General features: G+C 45.7%; 1 protein-coding gene across 1 annotated transcript; it reads right to left on the bottom strand.

Annotated features, from left to right (window-relative positions):
- Positions 1-233: 233 nt before the first annotated feature.
- Positions 234-23,709, bottom strand: HHLA1 (HERV-H LTR-associating 1). The gene is made up of 14 exons (XM_037514000.2): positions 23,631-23,709; positions 22,476-22,535; positions 20,594-20,650; positions 19,010-19,090; positions 16,850-16,933; positions 16,675-16,758; positions 15,714-15,797; positions 15,030-15,086; positions 14,833-14,919; positions 8,598-8,651; positions 8,218-8,292; positions 3,946-4,102; positions 2,280-2,362; positions 234-277 (listed from the first exon to the last, which is right to left on the bottom strand). Exons 1-14 carry the CDS (start codon positions 23,707-23,709, stop codon positions 234-236), a joined length of 1,086 nt encoding a protein of 361 aa, XP_037369897.2.
- Between the last annotated feature and the right edge of the window lie 535 nt (positions 23,710-24,244).

The raw sequence follows: 24,244 nt of genomic DNA, 5'->3' as shown, positions 1-24,244 counted from the left end.
GTTTGGTGGCTGTGACCTTGTAGCAGCCTCTAGCATTTGTCCGTTCGCCTTCCACACCTTGCACAGATTAGCAGGAGAGAAAGGACACGTTACTTCCAAAAAGAACTGCTCTCAGTTAATTGATGATCTAGTTGCATTTTGGGTGATTTTTCCAAATACAAGCAACTCGGATCAGGGGCCGGGGTGAAGGGATGTTGCCACTCTATGTTGGGTCCGTTGCTTTTTCTCAGGTCTCACACTGACTTGCAAATATTCTCAAGGCATTTTTGTTTTAAGGCTGAAAAAGAAGAAGAGGAACTCAGGTACAGAAAGTGTTAAAAACAACGGCTCCCTTCAGCAGTGCTTTCGGTCCACCTGCCTGTTCTGCTTCGTGCTCTGTCTCTGGTGAATCCTCTCGCCCTCCTGCGCCTCTGGCCTGTACCCCAGTGCTTGTATAAATAAATGAATCTTTAAAAACAATAACAACAATAGGACAATAGCCCCAAAGCGAGCTGCTTATGTTATAGCTCATGTCACCAAACTAAGAATTAATTTAATGACAGAAGCAGAGTCTTAAGCCACAGGTTTGCTTGATCAGCCTCCGGATAGACTCTGCCATCCCCTAAGAGCACTGCAATAACCACCCTTCTTTTCCACCCAGTATCACGTCCTTTTTCTCATACCTTCTGCCTGTAAGTCTTGCATCTTGCACAGGTCCTTTCTCTCTGCTAGACTGGCTATTGCCAAGTTCAAACTGATTTTTTCTCAACTAAATCTAAAATTTTTAACATGCCTGTCTATCTCCTAACAGAAGGAAACACTACAGAGAGAGACAGGCACTGAACTCTGACAGCACCAGTGACAGCCCCGAGTCTTCCAGAGGGCAGGTGTATGGCAGTACACCAGCTGGGGTGTTATTCAGGTCAGTGCCAGGGTGTGAGCAGGACCGCACCCTGGTACCAGCCTCTGGGCCAGTCAGCAGCAAAGACACGTTGGGAGCAGCCTTCTCTTCCTCGCTCCGCCCAGGGCTCTCTACTTCATCTCCCCAGGTTGAATAAGGTCAATCTAAGCTCATTAATATGCTGTTTGGGTCATCTGTTGTTTGTGTAGAGACTCTAATATGGCAAGGACAAAAGAAGCGTCACTCAGTTATAAGCGGCTGTCAGGATGGCGTGTTCCGGCTCCCTGTGGCAAGTGGAAAAAGCTCTACTTGTGATTACTGAGCTCTCAGGCCTGCGCGGCAAATGACTGGCTTCCATGTGGCAGAAAAAAAGTGATGACTGAAAGAGAAGATGGCAGTAGGGGGGTGATGGAATTGCATATGAACTAAGAGAACTACTGCAGAGAGAAGCAAATATGGAGGCAAAAAAACAAAACAAAACAAACAACAGAGGAGTATCAGGAAACTGAGTCAAAAGTTTGATTTTAGGAGACTTAGTGAGTGAGAAGTTGGAAAACAGAGCACAGAGGGGGCTTTCAGAGGGCAGCTTCTGGAAGTGACAGACAATAGAGGGCAAAAATGATGTGTTTCTAAGAAGAGAGGCCGTAGATCCCATCTGATGCTCTTCCAGAAGCACAGGGAGAGATTGGGTCGCTAAACTGCTGCTGCCTTTTAAATGCAAACCACTGCGCAGTCTGGGTCACATAAACACCCGGCTTCTATTTGAGTTACATCAAGAAAGGATTTCTCAGAGCTCAATATAACTTCATGAATTTTAGATCAATATTCCTTGATTGGACAGTCCATGCAATGGCAAAATAAAATGACTAAATCATTGGTTTTGGGGCCAGACAGACTGGATCAGTCATTTTTGTCTGCTGGGGTGGGAGAAAAACCAAGATGTCCAGCGTCCTGGTGCAAATGAGGCCATCAGGACAAGGACGAGGCTTCAGACACCGCTTCCAGGCCTGATCTGCCTTGTTTTTCTTGAATTACTTGAAAACATTTCACTTTGGTCAAATGTCTTATGTAGGGGTTCTCTTTTGTTTCATTTTTCTTTGCCTTTTTAGTTTACAAGGGGACTCAGAGATGCTCAGAAATTTGCTTGGGATCCTGTAGAAAGCAGCAGTGCTTGGTCAGGAAGACCCTGCTCTACACACCCTCTCCCCAGCCCCCAGACATCGTCACAAACATCAAGTTGTTGGGAAAGGGAAGTCAGAAATGCCCTAGACTCTTTTTGTCTCCCACAGGGAGTGACTAGATAAGTTACACCACTTCTCCTGACCCCTCTAATGCAAGAAAATCTGATCATATCAGGCATTTATTGCCAAGTCTCACCACAGTCAAACTGCACACTTACTATATGACCAGGACACTCTCTTCATCCTCTGGCAGATGTATGTTGCATTCTTCAGAAACCAGGAGTAGTAGTCAAGACAGTACCTAAAGATTGGCATGAGAGGGAGAGCTGTCAGCACCCTGTGAAGTCTATTACAAGAAACCAGAGTTTAAAAAGTCATAGTAGCTAATTAATCTCAGCAAAGAACCCTTGCTCCATCCTCACAGGGTGTGGGAGGAGAGTAGAGAGTGAGGTGGGGTAGGAAAAAGCTCAGACAAGACTTACTTTTTTGTTTCAGAGTAGTTATTTACTAAGATGTGTGACTTCAGGCTGATTTCTCAATTCTCTGGGCCTTCAACTTTTCAAATATAGACAAGAAGCTATAATAGAATCTACATTCACAGGTTATCAGAAGCATAAGGGCTGAGCAGGCCTAGGCTTTTAGCTGCTTAAGTGCAGGCTTAAATGGGCTTACTTTGCTAAATTTAAGCTCCAAACTTCTGCTTTCCTCATTGGTTCTTCTAGTAAATATTTGCAATATTTAGGTTTTTCTAAAGTGATTTTTCCCCAGAGGGATAAGATTAAAAGTTTTTTCCTGTCTGCAACACTTCGTTCTGTCACTTAATATGATATATTTTTAATTTGCATTTATGATCATTTCTTTCTCCCAACTATGTAAACCTCAGTTTCTGGGTGTGTTTCTGACTCACATCAGAAATGACTGAACATCATTATTTTTTGAACCCAGAAAGTGCTATTGAAAATTTCTCTTTAGGATCAGCCTGTGGCATTGAGAAATGTCTCCACCTTCTTGTATAGAGATGGAAGAAACACCCACATTGACCGAGGGGTCCAAGACCAGGGCCAGAGAGGCATGGTGGGGAAAGGCAGCAAAGCTGAACTTAGGACTCAGACCCGGAGGATGATGGAGATTTGAAAAGTTGAAGGCTCATGAGTAGACTTAGAAAATAGCATTAAAGATCTAAGAAAAAGGCCCCAGAACACTGGAGCAGAAATATTCATCTTGTTTTTGGTTCTGGGTTTATAGCCAAGAATAAATCTCAGGATAAAGGGGCAGGATGTCAGGATTTCAGGGAAGGAACATGTCCAAACCCAGAGCTTCTTAAATAAGGCAGGGTCTGCATTCCAATTGTCTTTTTACAACCTTGTTATTTGGCAAGCAAGTTACTGCTAGAAGCAGAATTTAGATGGACACATCCTGTGATTATTGTCTTCTAGCAAATGTCACCAGAATGAGGGCATTTGGGTTCAGGGGACCATTCTGAATCTTCTGTAATCATTCCACCAGAAGTGACATGACTCAGTTCAGCTCAACTGAATTCAGCTCAACTCAGCTCAACTCAACCCAGCCCCACTCAATTCAGTTCAACTCAATTCAGTTCAGCTCAACTCAACTCAGTTTAGCTCAACTCAATTTGATTCAACTGTATTTACTTTGTTCACCCTGCACTTAGTTTTGGGGACTCAGTTATGGATGAAGTTCCATCCTTGCTCTCAAAAAAGGTGCAGTCTGGCAGAGGACTCCTTGGAGGTTGATTCCTTGAAAAGCCCTTAACCCTTGTGTATGAACTGTGTCATGTCTGCCTATTGTGAGGCCTATAACAAAGCCAGGAGAATGGGAGCCTGTAAATACTGAATGTGAAACGCAGCCACTTGCCCAGGTTACCTCACGGCTTCCATCCCAGGGACCCTCTTGGGGGCCATGCAGAGACATTGCTGGAAGAAGCGGCACAGCTCCATGAGGCAAGGGTTGAGCTTCTGGAAGGCTAGGGTGGGAGGAGCAGCTGTCTGGGCCCCCTCTTTGGGGAATGGCTGAGGACACCCTAGAAAAAATAATCCTAGACTATTTAAATCCACAAGAATTCAGCAAGTGTCTTCTTGGCTAGTTATCATGTTGGATGACTACAGTCTTGCCCCTGATCTCAGGTGACCCAGACAGACAGGTAAGGATAGCAGTGCTTCCCCATTGTTGGAGTTCTGAGAGATAAGAGGAGAGGAGGTGGGGCTCCAGCTCCAGGAGGAACTCAGAGGTGGTTTCTGAGAAGGAAATATTAAACAGGGAGCTAAAACATTGAGCAGAAACGCATCTGGTGGAGGCATTTCTGGTGTAAGAGCTAGAGCCCACAAAGACTCAGCATGATGCTAGGCTTGCTGATGGAGAAAGGCAAATAATTTGACAGTACAGAGGATGTGGGGTATGACAATGTGTTTTCAAGGGCTTACGTGCACATGCACGTGTGTATGTGGGTATACATGTTTGTGTATGTGCAAGTAAATGTATGTGCATGTGTGCGCACAGGGATATATGCGTTTGCATGGATGAGGTATGTGCATTTGTGAGTGGGAGTGTGTACATGTGCATGGACTGTGTCACCTAAAGTGACAGGGAGGGTAAATAAGACAATTTATATGAAGTGCCATGCAAAGTTCCTAGCACGTAATAAACAATAAACACAAGCTATTATTATTATTATCGACTTATTAGAAATTTGTTGCACACCCCCCCCCCCCGCATGCTAGCCACTGCTAATAAATATTGGGGACACACAAATGAAAAAGAAAGAAAAAGCACCTTGGTGCAGTGCTCTCTTTCTAGTGATCTGAGATTAGATTAGGAGATTAGTAGTAATCTTCTGGCATAGAATTGCTAATCACTAGTAATTCTAGGATAAGGAAAATGCTGGAAATAAACTAAAAGAATCACTGAGGTTCTGTTAGTGCATGCCTGACATTGCCTGGCAGGCTCTGAGGGGAACCCTCTGGTTAAACAGGGCCTGCCCCTTTTATCGACTAGGTGATTGCACAACTCGGAAGGGGTAGAGACTAATTGTTAGCAATATAAATAATTCTTGTCTAACAGCAATCCAAATATTACCTGTTTTTCTGGTGAAGGTGTACAACTGATTTTTGTTGAGCAAAAATAAAGAGTTTGTTGCTGTAGGATATCAATTAGCAAATTCATTTCGAATTTCTTTGATTGACTAGACAAAATCTTATTTCTCAAATTCTCCATTGAATCAGTCTTAATATTTTCCTGGTTTCTTCAATAATAATGAGTTGAAAACATCTTTGACATGTGTGCATTTCATATTTTTATGAGATTCAGGGATTTAATTTTTGAAAATTATAACTCAGCAGTTATATATTTGTTAAAGTGCTGAAGTGCCTCATAGTGACAAAGATTCAGCAACACATTTAGAAATGTTAAATCATTATCCTGTGTCACCTGGAACAGCAGACCTTCTAGAACACTCATCCACTTTCATACCTATGCATTTATTGATCACGGCTTTGTGTTAGACACTTTCCGGAGTTCTTTACATATGTGATTTCATTTAATCCACATAAAGTCATGGGAGGTAGATATTGGATGTACTATTTAATAAGGGTCTGAGCGATTCTGTGGTTTGATCAGTAGGACAGCAGGCTCATATCCACCACATTTGACCTCTGCACACACATCCCATTCCTAGCGCTTGTTTCCAGGCCCCCCTCCCACCTTGCACCTCCATCTCAGGAAACGACACTTGGGCACAATCTTTGGTTCTTTCCGGGAGCTCACACATCCATCATTATATCCTCCTTAATATCATTCAAGTTCCCCATCTGCATTGCCACCCCCAGTGTCAGCCCCCATCACCTCCGGCCATCGTTAGTACAATAGTTTCCACACCAGTTTCCCTGCTCATGGCTTCATTCTTTAAGTCTCTGCCCTGTATAGCTAGAGGAAAGTTTCTGCAAATCTGATCACATCACTGCTTCAGAAGAGGCCCACACGCCTCAACACGGACTTCAGCCTCATTCCTCACTGCCTCGCAGCCCCAAGCCTGCAGTCCTAAAGACCTAAGTCCCTGGAAGCATCAGTCCTTTCCTGTCTCAGGACCTTTGCATATATTGTGCCTTTACCCAGAATGCATATTTAGAGGCAAACCTTGTTCAGGTGCCACTTTCTCAGTCATCAGCATCCTCGTGAATGATGCCCTCAGGTGTAAGTCATGTCTTCCTCTCTGGATGCACAGAGTACTTTATTGCTTTTTCTCTTAATAACTTTGCCACTTTCTTGCTCAAACTGGACTTTTTGGCACATATGAAAATTCTTGGGGGAAGTCACATAGATGAGGTGGAATGAGCACAGGCTTTGGAATTAGATATCTGGGCTCAAAACTTACTTTTCACCTGGGGTTCTCACCAACATTACTTGTTGAAGATGACATTTCCTAGCTTGCAGAATTATTGTAGAGAAAACGTGAAAATAAGCATAACACAGTGCGTGGCACACAGTGGGAGCACAATAAATATTCACAAGAGGATAATGAGCGAGTGTCAGGTCTTGAGGCATGATTTTTCATGGATGGGTAGAATCATTTACTGGGAGATGCCAGACCCACCTTAATTTGCCATTCTGTTTCTCACTAGATGGCTGGCTGGCTGGCAGATACAACTGTAAAGGTAGACAAAGCTATAGTACAGATATAGATACATATACAGATGTTGCCACATTGGTAGGTACAGGCACAGGTATAGTTAACTTGTCTCTAAAACCCACTGACAACTCCCCCCATCTGCACCACCAGTGCACTGTATCTCTTCTGAACCCACTGGGGGAAAACTGGCTATAATTTCCCTTTGTAGCTTTATCACATCTTTGTGTTTGAAAGGCCCATTCACCGTTCACTGCAGGTAGATGGTGGGGCTGAGGCAGATCTTAGGCGATATGAAAAAGGAGTCTGTGCAGGCTCCAAAATTTAATAATGCCTGTTGACAGATGATGGGACAGTTCCAGGAACATTCAGGAAGCTAGTACAGAAAGGCATCCAGGCGTCAGCGGGGCCAAAGACTTCACCAGATTTGCAGGCCTCGCTTTGTATCAGTTTCTTTGTTAAGGGAACTGGCTCAACAAAAAAGAGGAGTGTGAGACACCCCAGATCTGGGACGGTGCAGCATAAACCCCAAAACTGGAAGCCCTGGGGCTGTCTCAGGGGTCCTACAGCCTGGCCACAGCCTGGGAGATGATCCCTCTACGGTTCTCTAAGGATGAAGGTGCAGGGAGGGGAAGGCATGTGGGCTTTGAAACAGAACAAAGTAAATCACATCCAGGGACAGGGGTTGAATTTTGGAGTCACCTTTTACTCTTTTTTCTGTCTCTGCTAGTGCCCATGCTCATTACGGGAGCCAGAGGTGTGGACAAAGAAAATGTGGTAAAATGCACCATGGAGTACTACGCAGCTGTGCGATGCCACCACTGCAGCGTGAATGAGGCAGGAGGGACTGTGTTAAGTGAAGTTAGCCAGCCAGAGAAACTGACACTGTGAGGGTCATCCCTGCGAGTTAAAGGAACACAGCAACTGAATACCAACGCAAAACAAAACTCCCAGATTCTGACAAAAGAATGGTGGTTATCAGAGGGGAAATCAATGCAGGTGGGAGGTGGGAGGGGGTGGCTGTGGGTGAAAGGGTCAATGTGGTGGGTGGAAACCGGTATATACAATGTCGCAGGGTAGAGCTGTACCACTGAAGGGCGCAGTGTCATAAACCAATGTTGCTTCAATTCAAAAATATAAAAGAACAACTTCCACTTGCCAAGCACATGGCACTTGGGTTGATTGTCTTCACTCAATAAATGTTTACTGGATTCAGTACGCAGAGCTCTTTAGTCCTTAATCACTTCTACACATGCTATCTTATTTAAATCAAAAGAACTGGTGGAAAACAGACAAGTTCAGCAACCACAATAATTGCTATTATTTTCCCTTTACGGAGAGGAAACTAAATCCTGGATGCCGTGTGCCAGAGCCAAACTCACCAGTAAATGGTAGAGTTAGCATCTGAATCCCAGCCGTGTGGACCAAAATATATTAAACAAGTCTTTTTCTTTCTGCTCCACAATCTTGTTCAAGACAAACAAAAGCCCTTGTAGTGACAGGGAGCTGGCACTTACTGGAGACTTGGTGGGGCCAGGGGACCAGGGCCGGCTCCTCTCCCCGGGAGAATGGCCAGGCTGCAGGCAGGTCACCTGGAAGGGGTGAGGTGAGCTTGGCTGACACACACTACTAGACAGTCCTAGCACTGAAGGATGCAGAGTCCTGGAAATCCATAGGGAAATTGCAGCCCAGAAATAGGACATGATTTATCTAATGCCACAGAGCAATGTCACAGCACATCAAGGCTTCTAAACTAGCTCTGCCGGACTTTTCCTGGTTCTTCTAGAACCTACACAGGACAGTAAGCAGCTAAGTCTGCCTGCCCCATCCACCCCTCTTCCCAAGCTACGATTTCTGTCTGCACTTTGGGTTTCTCTCTCCGGTGGCACAGTCTTACCTGCATGTGGGTACTTGGGAGCCGGTGCCTTGGTTGGACTTGGAGTCTGTGTTCCTGGAGGGAGATGAGACAGAGGTGAGTCTGCATTTCTGCTCAAGATGCCTGATCAAGGAAAGAAGCCCAGGCCACCAGTCTCGCCCTAGTCACCCAGTGTTGTTATTCAGCTGGGTAGCTGGTGGGGCATTGAGGATGCAGAAAGCACAGGAAATAGAATCTGCAACGGGGCATTGCCAGGGCCAAGGAGGACATGAACAAGCCATCCGTCGTGGTATGGCCTGCCTGGCGTGCCGGCGGGGGGCAAAGCAGCTCACACTGGCGTGGCGTGATAGAAAGACCCAGTGATGGTGTTGCACAAGCGGAGTGAGAGCACAGTGCTCTGGGGAGCAGAGAACGGCCTGTTTCTCATTTTCCCTAGTCTGGGTGTGTGCCCGTGCTGCCCCCACCCCTAGAGACTGCCTGCCACTTTCCTGAGAGAATAAAGCTGCAGGGAAATGGGTCCATGAAAGAGGAAAACTCCCTGCAAAGAGGCGTTTACATTCATTCATTCACTCATTCCAAGGGGGGAGTACCAGGGGCGTAGAGGAGCGGGCTCGTGATGATTATTAATTATGTTGTTCGCTTCTGCTTTCTTTCTTTTCTACATGCATATTTCAAAAATTTAGAAAGGGTTTTAAAAAGAAACAGTGCTCAGGTTGGGTTAAGGATCGGGAGGCGGGCGTGGCCATTGTTTCTTACCTGAGGTCGGGCTGGCCTGGGGCTGGCTGCTGGGGGAGGCCACCGTCCTAGCAGGTGACCCAGAAAGAACCCAAGTGCTCATGGGCTCCTCAGCAACCGGAGAACCTGGGGGCTTGGAGGAAGAGGCCTCCCAGGGGGGCCCTCCAGGTGTTTTCTCATCGGTGGTCGGCGCCCAGGGCACAGGTAGTGTGGAAGCTTCTGGCTGCTGGTTGACTGTCACCCACAAAGTTCCGGCCACCCTCCTGGTAGCTGTTCAAGTGACAGTGTGACAGGACACATTTTGCTTGACCACTTAGATCAGATAAATTGCAAAAATGGTAAAATTGCCAAGACATTGACATGTAATCAAAGGGCAAAGCAATGTGACTGTGTAATAGATGATGCAGGGGCTTAACTTTACCCTGGACTGGAGTATGTGGACCAAACTAAATTTTGCTTCCTAACTACAATTAAGAAAAAACCCACTAATTAAAAAAGATATCTGCATCTCTGTTTTCACAGCAGCATTATTCACCACAGCCAAGACATGGAACCTACCTAAAAGCCTGACAACTGGATTAAGGAGCCGTATATATACCCCGTGGAATACTATGCAGCTGTTAAGAAAAGATGACATCTTGCCTTTTGCAACAACATGGATGGAACTGGAAGTGATTATGCTAAGTGAAATAAATCAGAAAGTGGAAGACAAATACCAGATGGCTTCACTTAAATGAGGAATATAAATAACCAAAGCAAACAAACTGTCAAAACACAACAAAAGTAACTCTTAGATTTTGTGAAAAATATTGCGGTTCCTGGAGGGGAAGGAGAAGCGGGTGAGAGGAAAGAGTAGAGGGTAGAGGGGCTGGTGTGATTATGTGTTGGCACTGGAACTCCGGGGGAGGTGAGTGGAGCGTATACACATATGGAGGAGGGGGCTGTGCTCCTGGAATCATAAAGCTTTGTAAACGAGTGGCAGCTGAATAAAATTTGATTGGAAAAAGATTTCTAATCCCTCGGACATCCAGACAATCGGAGAGGGCCTGTGTGGGGGCACAGTGGGTTCATTCTCACATTTAAGAAATACGTTTCTTTTTATTTATTTATTTGTTTGTTTGTTTGTTTGTTTGTTTATACAAGCACTGGGTACAGTCAAAGGCATGGGAGGGTGAGAGAATTCACCAGAGCCAGAGCGGGGAGCAGAACAGGCAGACTGACGAAGTACACTGCTGAGGGGAGCAGCAGGAGGCTGGAGAGGTCTGTTGTGCCATGTGGGACCCTCGCCCGGCAGCCGGGGATCGAACTGGCGCTGCAGAGGCTGCAGGCAGCTTCGCAACCCAGTACTCAACTGCTGTGCCACCGGGGAGGCCCCAGAAATACATTTCTAATGTATTTAGAGGGAAGATTATGGAGTTTGAAGCAAAGAGACCTACGGGAGTAAATCCTCCTTTTCCTCCATGCTGTGAATTCTGGGGCAAGTCACTGAACTCATAGTAATAATAATAATGATAACAATAATGCCTGCCCTACAATTTCACATGATTGTTAAAATAATGTTAAGTCTCCCATCATTGAACCAATTGTTATAGGTTCTCCCTTGTTCATTCCATAGGTAGGGATTAAAATTATATTTTTCACATTTTTCTAGACTAACTCTCTTGAAGAATTTTCAATTCTTACTTGGGAACAGTTGCCATCTTCAAAATATGGCATATCACTTCATTTAGTTAATAATAGTCATTTACTGTAAAATTTTTTTTGCCACTCTCTTTAAATTTTTGTTCATTTTTGTATATAAAGCTAGCTCTTTTGCTCTTAGGGTTATAACTAGAAATTCCATGATTTTTTTTTCTTACCAATTGCAATCACATTTTTTTCATACTGTACCGGAAAGGTTTCTAATTTTGTGTGATTGTCATGAAGATGGTCATTGTGCTAAGGACTGTTTTAATTAATAAAGTTGATTCTTCTTCCTCATTCTTATTTCTCTGCCTACCTGACTCCTACCAGTTCTTACCTCCTTGGGGAGCCTGGCTCAGAGCTTTCCCTGCACAATAGCTCTTTGTAGGCTGGGTCACAACGATCAAGTTACCTGCCTGTGTCTCTCTTTCTTGGCCTGTGAGTTCAGGGCAGAAAGGGAATATCATCGAGGGAGCTATCTTTTTAAGAGCTACCTTGGGGTCTAGTACCAAATATATGTTTTGGGGCCTCCCTGGTGGCGCAAAGGGTTAAGATGCAACCTATGAAGCTGTCTGCAGCCTCTGCAGCACAAGTTCGATCCCTGGCTGGCCAGGGAGCAACCCACATGGTGAGTCAGACCTTTCCTGTCTCCCTGTTGATCCCCTCAGCAGTGTATTTCAGTCAGTCTGACTGTTCTGCTCCCCACTCTGTCTCTGGTGAATCCTCTCACCACCCCCCCACAACTCTAGCCTGTACCCCAGCTCTTGTATGCATAAATCAATAAATCTTAAAAAAAATAAACACATGTTTTGGAAAACGAATGAATTCTGATGACCTGGTTCATTGTTGGAACCCACTGAGGCAGTATTGATGTTCATGGAAACCTGATCTCAGTTGTATCTAATTCCCAAATAGGGACAAGCTTGCCTTTGCATCTCGGAGACAATCTTGGTATGCCGTCATGCTGGCATCGAGCCATTAACTTATTCTTGGCATCATTCTCCAGCCAACTAGAAATTAACCTAGCCTTGCTGCGAAATATTGACTGCATTTCACCATTCAGTGATTCAGTGTGCGTTTCAGGGAGATATATTGCTAAATGTTCTGATGAAATAAAAATGTCTATATTTCAATTATTTAAGGTGTTGTCATTGGGGATACCGGGTGAAGGAGATGGAAGAATGCTCTGTGCTATTCTTGCAACTTCCTGTGAGTCATAAACTATTTCAAAATTTAAGAAAAAGTATAAATATAAAATGTTAGCAGGATATTATGCCAATGACACTTGTTACCATTGTCTGTTCTCATGGAACCTATACAGGCTCACACCCATTTCTCATTTAAGGCAGGGGGGGCTGAAGAAGAAAGGGGTTGGCTGGGAAGGGCTAGAAGGAAAGTTTTCACGTATTTGTAGGAGCCTTGAGGGAACAGGGGAGAGGAACAGGATAGGAGAGGACAGGGTGGGAAGCTTCTTACCCAAGGTGGGGTGCACAGGAGGAGAGGTGTCCCGTGGGGCCATTGTCCTGGCATTATGCTCAGGAAGCCTGGTCTGCAATCCTGCTGAAGAAGGAGCTGTCTCTGGCCAGGAGGAGGCTTTCAGAGAAAATACTCTGGTGCTTGGGGTTCCACGGAGGGGGCTTGTCCGTAGTGTTTGCCAGCTTGTGGGTGGGAGGATTGAAGTCATGGCCGCACCCCTGGTAGCTGCACATTCAGGAGACAGTGAGTGGCAGGACCGATGAGCTTGGCATTTTGAGCACAAAAAGTTGCCAGGTTGTTGAAAGGTCCTTGTAAACTATCACACAGAATGCAGAGATGTTCTGGGCATCTGGGTTCTATGCTTACCCAGAATAGAACCTAAGAATAGAACCGTACATCGCCAAACAGAGGGCTGCACCTTGAATGATAAATTAAGCTAAAATACCCGTCTCTGAAGAAGTGCTGTGAACAAATGCAAAGCTGTCAGGCCAACACCCGAACAGAACCTGGATCCTGTCAGAGTCCTTAACCCACTTTGCAGCCCTCAGCCTCTCCATGGCTCTGGCACTTGTCCCTGAAAGAGGATTAGACTTGCTCCATGCAACCTGTGCATATGATTAGGAACCAGAAATGAAATTTTGGGGACCAGGGTCTGCCAGGCAGAAACTGCTTGAAAAATAGTTCCCAAAGAGCTAGCAGAAGGCTCAATTCACAGGGAGATCTGCCCAGGGTCCTTCTTTTCTCCATGAAGCAAAGTGTCAACTTTCCCCTATATTTCCCCTAAGGAAGGCTTCCATGGTGGAGGGCTGGATGTTAGGGCACCAGACTCCCACTGGCCTGCTGGGACCCTGTCTCTGGGTACACGAGTATGGCTTACAGACTGGTGGGCAGAACCTCTGTTGGACTTTGGCCCCTACTTGCTTCTTCAGTAGGAAATGGTATGTTGGGAACAACCCATGCAATTGCAGAAAGTGGGCCAGTTTCATGGCTCGCCTGCCTTACCGCTGGGCTCAGCACCCCACATGCACCACATGTCTGTCCATGCCCCTAGATCAATTGGGCATGGAGTTAAGTGCCTCCCAATGAAACTGTCCCTCAGCCATGTGACTGGCTGTCAGGCACATCGATTTGTAGGTTTACTTTCTCTTCCTAAGCACATGAGTGAGGGAGCACAAGAGGGAAGACATAATTGAGACTGGAGGTGGAAACTGGAAAGTCATGGAAGAAGTATACTTGCTCCACCCTCAGATTTGCCCTCAGAATTGGACGGAAGAAGGGAACCCAATAAATATCTTTTTTATCTTATTAAGTAGCCTCATTCCACACAAGTTGCTCTTCCCTTCTCAGCATAACTAGGGGTTGTCCTACAATGAATACAAATCAAGGTATCCCTCTGAGAATGAATTAGGGGATTATTGTAAACTTCATTTCATTCCAAGAAATAATGATGAAGAGCCTACTATGTGCAAGGTCAGTGTGAGGTACTGAGAGGGGAGACAGGAGCTTTGGAAGACTGGTCTCTGTCTCCAGGTATCACTAGTGAGGTGATGGACATACATAGTCAACTGTGATATAACCAGGAACAATATAGAGTCCAAATGACGTACAAGTACTGTGTTGTAGGACTACAGAGGATGGAAGATTTTGACTGGAGGATCTTTGGGAAAGAAGAGAAAGTCTCTAAGCTGGCAATTGACAGACAAATCAGTATCTGAAACAATGGAAAAGTAGGGAAAGGGTTCCAGACTGGGATAACAACATGAGCAAAGTTGCAGGGTCATGGAGTTAATCAATATGTCATCTGCCAGGAGAAGCAAGGACATCAGTGTCCTTTTATCAGAGAATTCATGGGAAAAGGACAGAGATGAGAGTGGCCTTGAAGACAGAGAAATGTACTCTCTACACTAAGGAGTCTGCTACTGACTCATGAGTTCTGGGCAGTGAAGTAAAATAATTCAATCATATTTTAAGACTATTGCTCTTATGGCCATGAATGGGTATGTAGAGAAATAAGGCCTGGCAGGGGTTGGGGGCAGAGTGTAAGGCACTGGGCTATGGAAAACAGGAGAAAGGGGTCCCTCAAGGCACTGGGCTATGGAAAACAGGAGAAAGGGGTCCCTCTTAATGGGAGCAGCGGGGGCAGCAGCTACTCAAATTGCTTGCTGCCATGGGTGAGGGGGAAGATCCAGGGTTGCCAGGTTTTCCTTTGTAAGAGAATTCAGAAACTTAAAAAAAATGAAAATCCTTTCATTGTAACACAGCACAGTGGGGTGAAACGCCCAAGGGTTGTTGCATTCAGTCTTCAGCTTGCATGGTGGAACCAGGGTCTAAGACACCACACCTTGGGAGGGTTTATACTCACTCTGAACACCTGATGTGCTGCTGGTGAATGTGTAATTGATAACAGGAGATTTCTCTGCCATCTCCCAGAAGTCAGACAGATTCCTTCCTGCAAAAATCACACCAACAGAAGCAAGTCCTGGGCTTACCTGCTGGAGTGATGCATTTAATTTTCGGCTCAGAGAGCTTGTCAAAGAGGCTGGGGGTGGGGGGAGTCACCTGATTTCCCTGTCATCACACAGATGAAGATGCAGTCCGATTCATTCGTCTGACTCACTGCAAGACAAACCCGAGCACAGCAAGACCTAGCATTGGGTCTGAAGCCCTAAGTCTTTGGTCAAAAGGATAATTACGCTGAATTAAATAATTCCTATAAATTATAATTTATATTATAATTTATCCCCATAAATTATATAGGGATATTATAATTATACAGAAATTATAATTAAATCCCTAGTTCAGGAAGTTACAAGAAAATAAGACTAACTCCTTATTCTCAAGGCAACCCTAATTTTCTGGGATTATTTTTTGAGGGGGTTCAGTAGAATGCAATGTGAATCTTGAGCCAACCTGGAGCAAGATATTCAACCCTCTCTGAATCTCAGTTTTCTCATTTTTAAAATAGGGGGTACAGCTATTCAGCAGTTGTTTTCTAAAGTCTGCCTAGATTCTCCCCCGCCCCCAACTTTGAGCCTAGGATTCTTCAATATTTCGGACACCAAGAATAGCTTTGATTGGAAGATGGGGTCCTTAAGTCCTAGTGATTGACACTGGACCACACTGGTTGTCTAAATAGAAATGACACACAGGTGCCCGGCAGCCTTGGCTTGGCCAGGCTGGTGATGGGGAACCCAAGCTGGGACTGAATCTCAACTTTGCCAGACATTTTCAAGACGAAGATACCTGAGAGGATGGAAGTCGACTTAAAAATCTCTGTGAGGTAGCTCGTGGAATTGCCGATGATGTCCACCAACAAGGCTGTGAAATCTGCAAGACAGGTGGGAGAATTTTAAATTTCTAATTCAGAGACTTATTTGGATTTCTCAGAGTACATTTGACAAATATGAATTAATTCGGGATGTTGAGGAATAGGAAAATACTACTAGTTGTTAATAAGGTCTTAATTTCAGGGAGGCAGAAACCCTTTAGTCCCACTGTTGTAAACCCTCTTCTCCCATAGCCTCCTCCCCAGATCCTTCTCTGCCAACACCACAGGGCTGTGAAAGGTCACACTGCTGTATTGTGGGTTTTCTCCAGTTATCTCTTCTAATTGCTTTAGAGCACCACGTCCATCTGACAATAAACAGCCCCGAATTATGTCATTCAGATTTACATCATTTTGGATTTTCAAAACACGATGTCCATTTTCGCAGTAGGTTATAAACTAAGGACGACATAAGAGATAAGGGATAAGGGATAATACAAAACAGAGCCAGGACTCTCTCCTCCTGCCCTCTCTCCCTTGCCAGGAAGGCCTTCCTTCCCTCCCCTCCATGCAGCAGAATTTGAATCTGATCTGAGAAATGCCCTGGAACTAAATGCCCACTCTTCCAGGGATTCCCATCGCTGATCATGGAATTTCTGTCTACTGCCCTTTAGAACCGCCCTCAACTCTTAGGCTTGGAAGAAAACCAGTTATTACCTCAAAGCTGTTATTGTTTTGATGAAAGCTTGAGTTAGCTAGTGGGACAGCCGTGCTTATAGATGACTGATTTCATACTACCTTCATATATAAATAAAAAGTGGAAAAGACAAATTTCTGCCTATTCAATTGGTGACATGTTGGGGGTTTCTTTCAGCCCTCCATGGTGGCAAGGGCGTGGGGATGCTGGGGAGGTGGTAGGCCAGGGTGAGCGCCACCCACCTGACAGGTCATTGGTCCGATTGTTTAAACAATAGCAGTACCGGGTAGGGAATTTAACTGGATCCACTGTCTTCAGGTTAGAAACTGCGGAGAGAAATGCTCACACAGCATCCTGAAGGTAGCCGGGCCCGCCCGCCCCCCCGCCATCACCGCCCAGAAGAGCACCTGCACTCACTGTTGTAAATGGCCACAGAAAACTTGTGGAAGGCAAAGGAACTGTAGGACGTGATGCTCAGCAAGGAGAAGAATTTCCTGCTATCTGCCAAAGAGATCGAGATAAACAACAGGTTCCTACTGGCAACAAATAGTGATAGAAACTAGTGCACAGATACTAGACATTAATATATCAGGGAGAAAGGTCAAGGGAGTATAAGGGCTTGCTGCGAGATTAAAAAAAATAGAGTTGTTTGATATGCAATGAATAATTTTATTTACTATTTCTTCAATAATTTATTTATTTTTATATATTTTACATCATTGCTCATTCTTTTTAGAGTGTTTGCTTTCTTTTTTCAGGTGCAGTCCCCACAGATTCCCACCACCGATTCACCCTGCTCCATCACCACAGTCCCTTGTGCTCGTCCTGCCCTCGTTTTGATCCTTCTTCCTCCTCTCTCCCCTGTAGAATGTCTCTGATTTATAGTTGTCTGTTTATTTTTGTTTAGTTGTGTTTTTTATTGTTATTATTATTTTCCCTGATCCCTTATTTGGTTCCCCTATATTCCTCCTAGAAGTGAAACCATCTGATATTTTTCTTTTTCCTTCTGATTTATTTCGCTGAGCATAATCTCTCCTAGCGCCATTCATGTTGCTGTGAATGGCATGAATTTATCTTTTTGATGGCTGAATAGTATTCCATCATGTCCATATACCACATCTTCTTGAATCCAATCATCTATTTTTGGGCATTTGGATTGTTCAATGAATAATTTTAGATTTAGAAGAAGGAAGCCCGGTAAGCCTTCTATGGAAGAAGGACCCAAAATAAAAGGCGATTGCAGAGAACAGTTGGGGAGCTGGTGGCCAGCCGTGGAGGTGGGGAGAAGTGGTGACATTCTGTGGGGTCTGCAGGATTTGTAAGAGAGAGGACTGACACTGGAAGAAAAAAAATTACCCTCATGCAACCGGAAAAAAAGTTTCCGTCCATTGAAATCAAATGGCCAACTATTTTAAAAGTCAGAAAGAAAATGTGTTCATTTATTGTCTTTACCTGCAGGGCTGTGAGGCCTGGGGCAAGAATAGCCCTTTCAATATTTTATCCCTTTTCTAGAGCCCACCTGTGAGCCCCCCAGTGCTAGCTCCACGCTGAGATTGTCATCAGGGATTCACACACAAAAACAAAACCACCAAGAGTAAATAACTGAATTAAATAACACATAAGAATGAATAGTAAAAACAATAAAATGTTTAAAAAGTGAACCGAAACACGCTGAACTACACGTCACTTGATATTTCCTGGGACGTCCTCGTCCTGGTGAGTGTCTCACGGTTAGGCTGTGACGAGCAGCATCTGCACACACGGGGTGTTTGGAAAGCAGCTTGTTCTCAAAGTGCTGCACTGAGGCTCCCCACCTCGTCATGAGTCAGGGAGAACACATTCTCCACTCTAAACTGGGAGGAGTGGAGACGGAGGCATACCCTGTCTCCCATGCAGCTCCAAGAAAGGCCCAGAAAGGAAGCGTGTTGAGACAAAAGTGAGCTTGCATTAACCTTAAGTCAGTGTTTGCATATTCTAGGGGTAAATAGCCAGAAATGGGATGGCTGAATCAGTTGTGTTTTTAGTTTTTTGAGGAATCTTTCATTTTTCACAACCACCAAGGTATATGGAATCAACTTAAATGTTCGACAGCCAGCTGGATAAGAGATACTACTCAGCTGTTTAACGGAATACTACTCAGCTGTTAAAAAGATGAATCCTGCCTTTGGAGATGGCACATGCCTTTTGCGATATGGATGCAACAGGGACGACGATGCCGAGTGAAGTCAGAAAGAGACTGTTCCCCGGTAGTGTCACTCAATTGCGGAATACAAATAACGAAGGAAGCCAGAGTGGCTAAACACAACACAAATATCTCTTACATTCTGTGAAAAATATGGTGGCTAGAAGGGTTGGGAGGGAAGCGGTGCCAGGGAAGGAGGTGAGGAGGTGGCATGGGCACAGGAGCTTTGTGGCGGGCGAGGGAGGCCTGTGCTGGGTTGGCAAGAAGCTGTGCTCCTGAATGATGCAGTTTTGTAAACAAATGGCAAATCAATAAAACTTGTCTTAAAAAGAGAATAAATACAAATAATAAATGTTTACAATGGGACAGGGTGGCGCTTAACAAAAACAGGTTACCTCTCAAAGCTCTGGCCAGCATGCTGTTCACCAGCTCTGTCAGGTTGAGCGCAGACAGGTCCACCGACCTTGCGGGCAGCTCTGAAAGGGAGGGGGAGACAATGTCACTGCAGGCTTTTCCAGGCCACAGAAAATGTCCTCCTATCCCACGTCAGGAGGCTGTGGAGAGGGCTGAGTAGAAGCCCTGAGCTGCTTCCAACAGCAGAGGCAGCTCCCGGCCTCAGGGGACAGCAGCGGCCTGCACAGCCACACGTCAGAGGAGATGGACGTCGGGCAGCGCCGGAGGAGCGCAGCCGTCAGTGTCTGTTGTCTCTGCACGTGGACGGAGCAGGACCGGTGGGAACTGCTCCTCTAGGAAGGGGTGCCATGGACACCGTGGGGTCTGGAGACACCTCCAGTGTAACGCAGGGTTCCAGCCTCAGCGATTCAGATCGAATAGGCCTGGGATGTGTCCTAGATGTCGGAACCAAAATCAATCCAGGGGTTGGCCCATCGCTCCTTGGGGCCGGTGGGGCGCGGTCGCACGGAGAGGACAAATCACCCCCGTCCCCAGCTGTTCCCTGAAGGTTTGGAGACGAGGTTGATGAGGTGGAAATAGTGGTGGATGCGCTTCTTTATACTATTACAGCCTTGTCTTTCTCAACTTTTACTTGATGTTCCAATGATCGTGTAGGGAAAGCAACCTGGGAGTGGAGGGGCCGGGGCTGTGCCCGTGGTGTAGTTGGGAGTGAAGGTCCAGAGGAGAGAAGTTCCTCCCAGGCCAGCCATGGGGCACTTGCAGGGTATTGAGAATCCTGCCCCCCACCCCTTTTCTTTCTCTCTTCTTTGATGCCAGACACTGGGAAGAGAAAGGGCTGCAGGAGGGGAGAGCCTCAGGGGCTCTGAGAACAAGAGGGTCAGTGGGGACACCCTGAAGAGACAGATCCTGGGTCCCTCTCCTGAGGCCCTTGTCTCTTTTGCCTGAGCTTGGCCTAGAAATACACATTTCAGTAAAACAGGTGATCCTGGCCCAGGGCATCTAATCCAGGAAACTGAGGCTCCGAGAGAGGGAGCTTGCCTACATGTGCACCGGGAGCCCTGGTAATGAGGGGGTCAGAAGCTACTTCCCAGGACTGCAGCGAGCCGCCCCCCTGAAATGTCAGGCCTCTTGCTCGCTTGGTCAAGTCCATGCTCTCTAAGAAGACGCCAGAGGAAGTTGTGAGTGTCAGAAGCATCTGTTCCTGCTTTATCCACTCAGCAAATACTCACTGAGGCCCACATATGCTCGGTGGTGGGTACCGCACCTCCACCTGCATGGAGCTTACTATGCGTGGCTCGGGAGGGAGCGAGAGCCACGTGTAATTATACGTGGTGTCACCGAAGGACGGGGTGCTGGACGTGTGCATCAGGGCGTCAGCCTGCTCTAGGGGACGGAGCACATTTGAAAGCCGAGACCCGCAAGACCAGTTGCTTTGGACGAGATGCCCCCAAATCACGCTAGTCTCTTCTATTCAAAGACGACTTTTCATGCCACCCTCCGATGGAGAAGTTGTTTTACTGGAAAGTGCCTTACCGACTCCCAGGATTGAGGGCTGGCCCTCCTACCTGTTGCACCGAGGAAAGCCACATCTTTCTCCTTCTGAACTTCGTTATTGCCAGATGCTGGAAAGAAAGTGTTAGGAATGAAGTGATGTGGAAGTGCAAACTCACACAATTTGTACCATTCCTAAAAATCATTTTGCCCAATACTCCCTTTAAAGGGTGATGAAACCGAGGCCCAGAAAAGTTAAGTGATACCCTAAATCCAACATTGGTTATGGCTCTGTTAGCCCCCCAACTATCTGGACCCCTGCTTATCTCTCTGAGCTTGATGACCCATGACCAGCTCTCCCGTATGATCTGTAACCCGGGTCTAGCCTACTATCCTGACAGATGTTTTCCAGGGCCACCGTGTTGTTTATGTGGCAGGATCTGCTTCTTCCATAGATGTCACAGGTTTATAGTAAGATGTAGGTTTCAAGTGTACAGATGTGTCTACCAACATCTTTTGTTATTAAAGTCTAAAAGTTTGTTTTTCAGGTTGAATAATATTCCATTATATGTATCTGCCCCATTTTCTTTACTTGTCTATGTGTAGATGGATATTCAGGTTGTTTCCTGCTTTTTAAGTATCCACTGGTGCCATCAGCGATTGCCAGCTTACATCAACTTCCACCAATTGTCAGACTTGGGGTTAGAAGTAGGTGGGGATTGATGGGCTCCACTTTCCTATCACATGGCTCCTCGGGGAGCAAGACAGTAACCACAGCAGGAAGTTTGAGACAGGAATTCGTGACAATCAGACTAGAGAGCCTTCTCAGGTTCTCTCCCCTACCACTTGGAGGGGTGTTCCCATGAGCTGTGACAGCTCTGAGGCAGCTGCAGTGGACCTTGTGGGAGGCACCAGTGACCTTGCCGGTCACCTGGCCATGCAGGCTAGGGACAGGCCATGGGGGACCTGGGTCTCCAGGCTTCCGGGAGGCTACAGGCTCCCACCTCGCAGGCTTCTTACCCCGTCCAGCCAGGACGGGGCTCCTGTGCAAATTCCCACCAGGCCCCTTCCTTGAACACCACTCCCGTCACCCAGGAAGGTGATTGCTGCTGCTCCTTTTATGCTCACAAACTCGTGGGTGGGTTTTGATAGCAAAGAAGTGTGAGCAGAACAAAGCTGAAGCTGGGATTTCTCAATAGGATGCTGCACAAAAGCACTTTTCAAATAAACCACTGGACAGATGTGCAACTATTGTTCTCTTTTTGAGCAGTATTGTTAATATCGAAGGTGCTTGGCCCTTTCATACTTAATGCTTAACAGCTTATCACCTTTTCCTTACCTGTGGGACAGAATTGTTGTTCCCATTTAAAGGGGAGAAAGTTGGAGGCCCTTGTCCCTCCTTACGGACAAGAAGTTGGTACAATTGCTGTATTCTGAGGAAGGGAAGTGGCTGACTAGGGAAGCATTTTAACTTTACACATTTCGGCAACTTCTACATTTGAACCATGTGAATTTATTAGCGAATTAAAAATAAAGAAAAATTTAAAAGTGTAAACTGTTATCCCAATCCACCCCCTTGAAAATCAAAACCCAAGATGATATAAAATAATCATCTTGCTTGCTTACCAAAAAGTTAGGAACTAAAACCTGGACCCTGGCTCCTAAAAAAAAAAAAAAAAAAGAGCAAAGAAAGATGGATGATGGCATTATCAAGACTTCCCATTATGAAGTCTTCTATTGCTAATAGAATGTCACAATCTTTGTGGCTTTAATAAAGTGTCCCATGAACCATAAAGCAATGAGCAGCTCTGAGGAGCTACTACTCTAACCATTAGAACACTACACTAATGGCGATAGAGATACCATCTCTATTTTATAGACAGAGTGAAAGGCTTGGAGGAGCTCAGGAGTTAGCCCAAGGCAGAGTGAACTAGGGACAAGCACCTACCCACTCACCTGCCGTAGGTAGGAAGGTCATAAGCTTCTCCTTCTTGGCTTCTTCTTTAATGGCAGACACTATAGTAAAACAAGGTTTCATCTGAGAAACTATAATCAGGACATAACATCCCAGAGAATAACAGCCAAAATACCCACTTTAGAGAGGAGAGAATTGTGATCTGGACTGGAGAAGTGACTTTCTTAAAGTCCTACTTGTAGTTTGTTCATTCAGTCATCAAATATCTAGTGATCAGCAGTAATAATAATGGGTATTGACAATGCTAGTAAGTACTTAGATTCTGATAGGTAATGTGTGTTAGATCCCAGGGATGTGATGAGAGAGATCCATCTGTATGGAATTCAGAGTCCAGTGGGGAAGGCAGAGATGAAGGCAGTGAAGACACAAGGATCAAGTAGAACAATAAAAAATGTTGAACAAGATACTATGGAGGGAACTTAGAGGATGTAGGGCAGGCAGGATGATCTAGTCGCAGGGATCTGAGAGCCTTCCCTGGAAGGTGATGTTTGGCTGAGATCTGAAGGTTGAGGAGCATCTGAGCAGGAATGAAGAGGCCGAGTGGTTGTCAGTGCAGAGGGCAGAGTATGTGTGCAGGATCTGGGCTGGGTGTGACTGTGACTTTACAGAACTGATGGAAATAAAGACTGAGGTGGAGAATGGAGGTTACAGTGGATGGCGCAATGGCCATGTCCACCATGCTGGAAACTATGACGTGAAGTCAGAAATCATTGAATAACTTTAGGGGGAAGAGACAAGAGGGAGAAACATGATGAGTTTTGACAAGGTCACTGGGGCTAGTGCATGGAGAAGGGCCATGGGCAGACAAGGGAGAAGCAGGGAGCTGATTTAGAAAATTCTCTTAGGAATCCAGCAAGGATTATTGCAATGGTGATGACAACACGTCCCATCACAAAGTCCTCTGTTGCTAACAGAGAGCCACAGTGTTGGTGGCTTGAACGGAATCGTGAGCATTCTGTCACATAAATGCAGCTCAAACAAAAAGTCCAAGGACAATCGGAAACAGGGAATTTATTGTCATTACAATCGAGCTCATTTAGGATTCTGGCCTGGAACACTGGCAGCTATGATTCTCTCAAGCACAGTGAAGACCCAGCTTATAGAACAGACACTACAGGAACTTCAACCAGACCCACCTGCATTCCAAAGGGACAGGAGACATGCCAGGCTCAGGTACAGCTTCCCCAGAGGAGCACAATGCAGGAAGCTTGGCATGTTGGTGACACCCTGGCCCACCTGGAAGCAAAGAACAAGCATTGGGAGCAAACAGACTGGGTTACTGACCGCACCCATGTGCAATGTCCTTGACAGCACCACATTGGGAGCAGCAGACACAAAATCTGTAAAAGGCTTGATACTGGTTAGGGTAGGTCAGGTTTGCTGCGGTTGCCAATCAGCTCCTCAAACTCATGGGCTTCATTCAACAACCAAAGTCAATTCTTGTTTATGGTCCATATTCACTGCAGATTGGTGGGGGCTCAGCTCCACACAGTCACGCAGGGACCCTGGTGTCAGAGGCTTAACTTCTTGTAGTTCTCCATCTGGCCCCTGCAGCCTCCTTAATCATTGGTTTATTGTGGCTGTGCTGAAGATTTATGCACATGCTCTTAAATGCTTTGGCAGAAAGTGCCAACACTCAAGTTCATTTACAGCCCACGTCAGCACACCTCACTTGGCCCTGCATGTGCATGAGTCAGGAACTGTGGGAGGGAAGAGCACACATTCGGGGAGCATTCATATGCCTGGCTTG

The sequence above is a fragment of the Talpa occidentalis genome, unplaced genomic scaffold, assembly GCF_014898055.3.
Source record: "Talpa occidentalis isolate TD23 unplaced genomic scaffold, MPIMG_talOcc4v2.1, whole genome shotgun sequence".
NCBI lineage: Eukaryota > Metazoa > Chordata > Mammalia > Eulipotyphla > Talpidae > Talpa > Talpa occidentalis.
This window is presented reverse-complemented; position numbering and strand designations above follow the sequence as displayed.

Bases quoted from the DNA above. Each gene is read 5' to 3' on its own strand.
- HHLA1 (XM_037514000.2), bottom strand. From the start codon at position 23,709: ATGCCAAGCTTCCTGCATTGTGCTCCTCTGGGGAAGCTGTACCTGAGC. The intron at 15,087-15,713 runs GTATCTTCGTCT...TTTGTCTTGCAG, and splicing joins GTCGACTTCCATCCTCTCAG to TGAGTCAGACGAATGAATCG. The intron at 2,363-3,945 runs GTAACCTGGGCA...GCCAATCTTTAG, and splicing joins CCTGGGATGGAAGCCGTGAG to GTACTGTCTTGACTACTACT.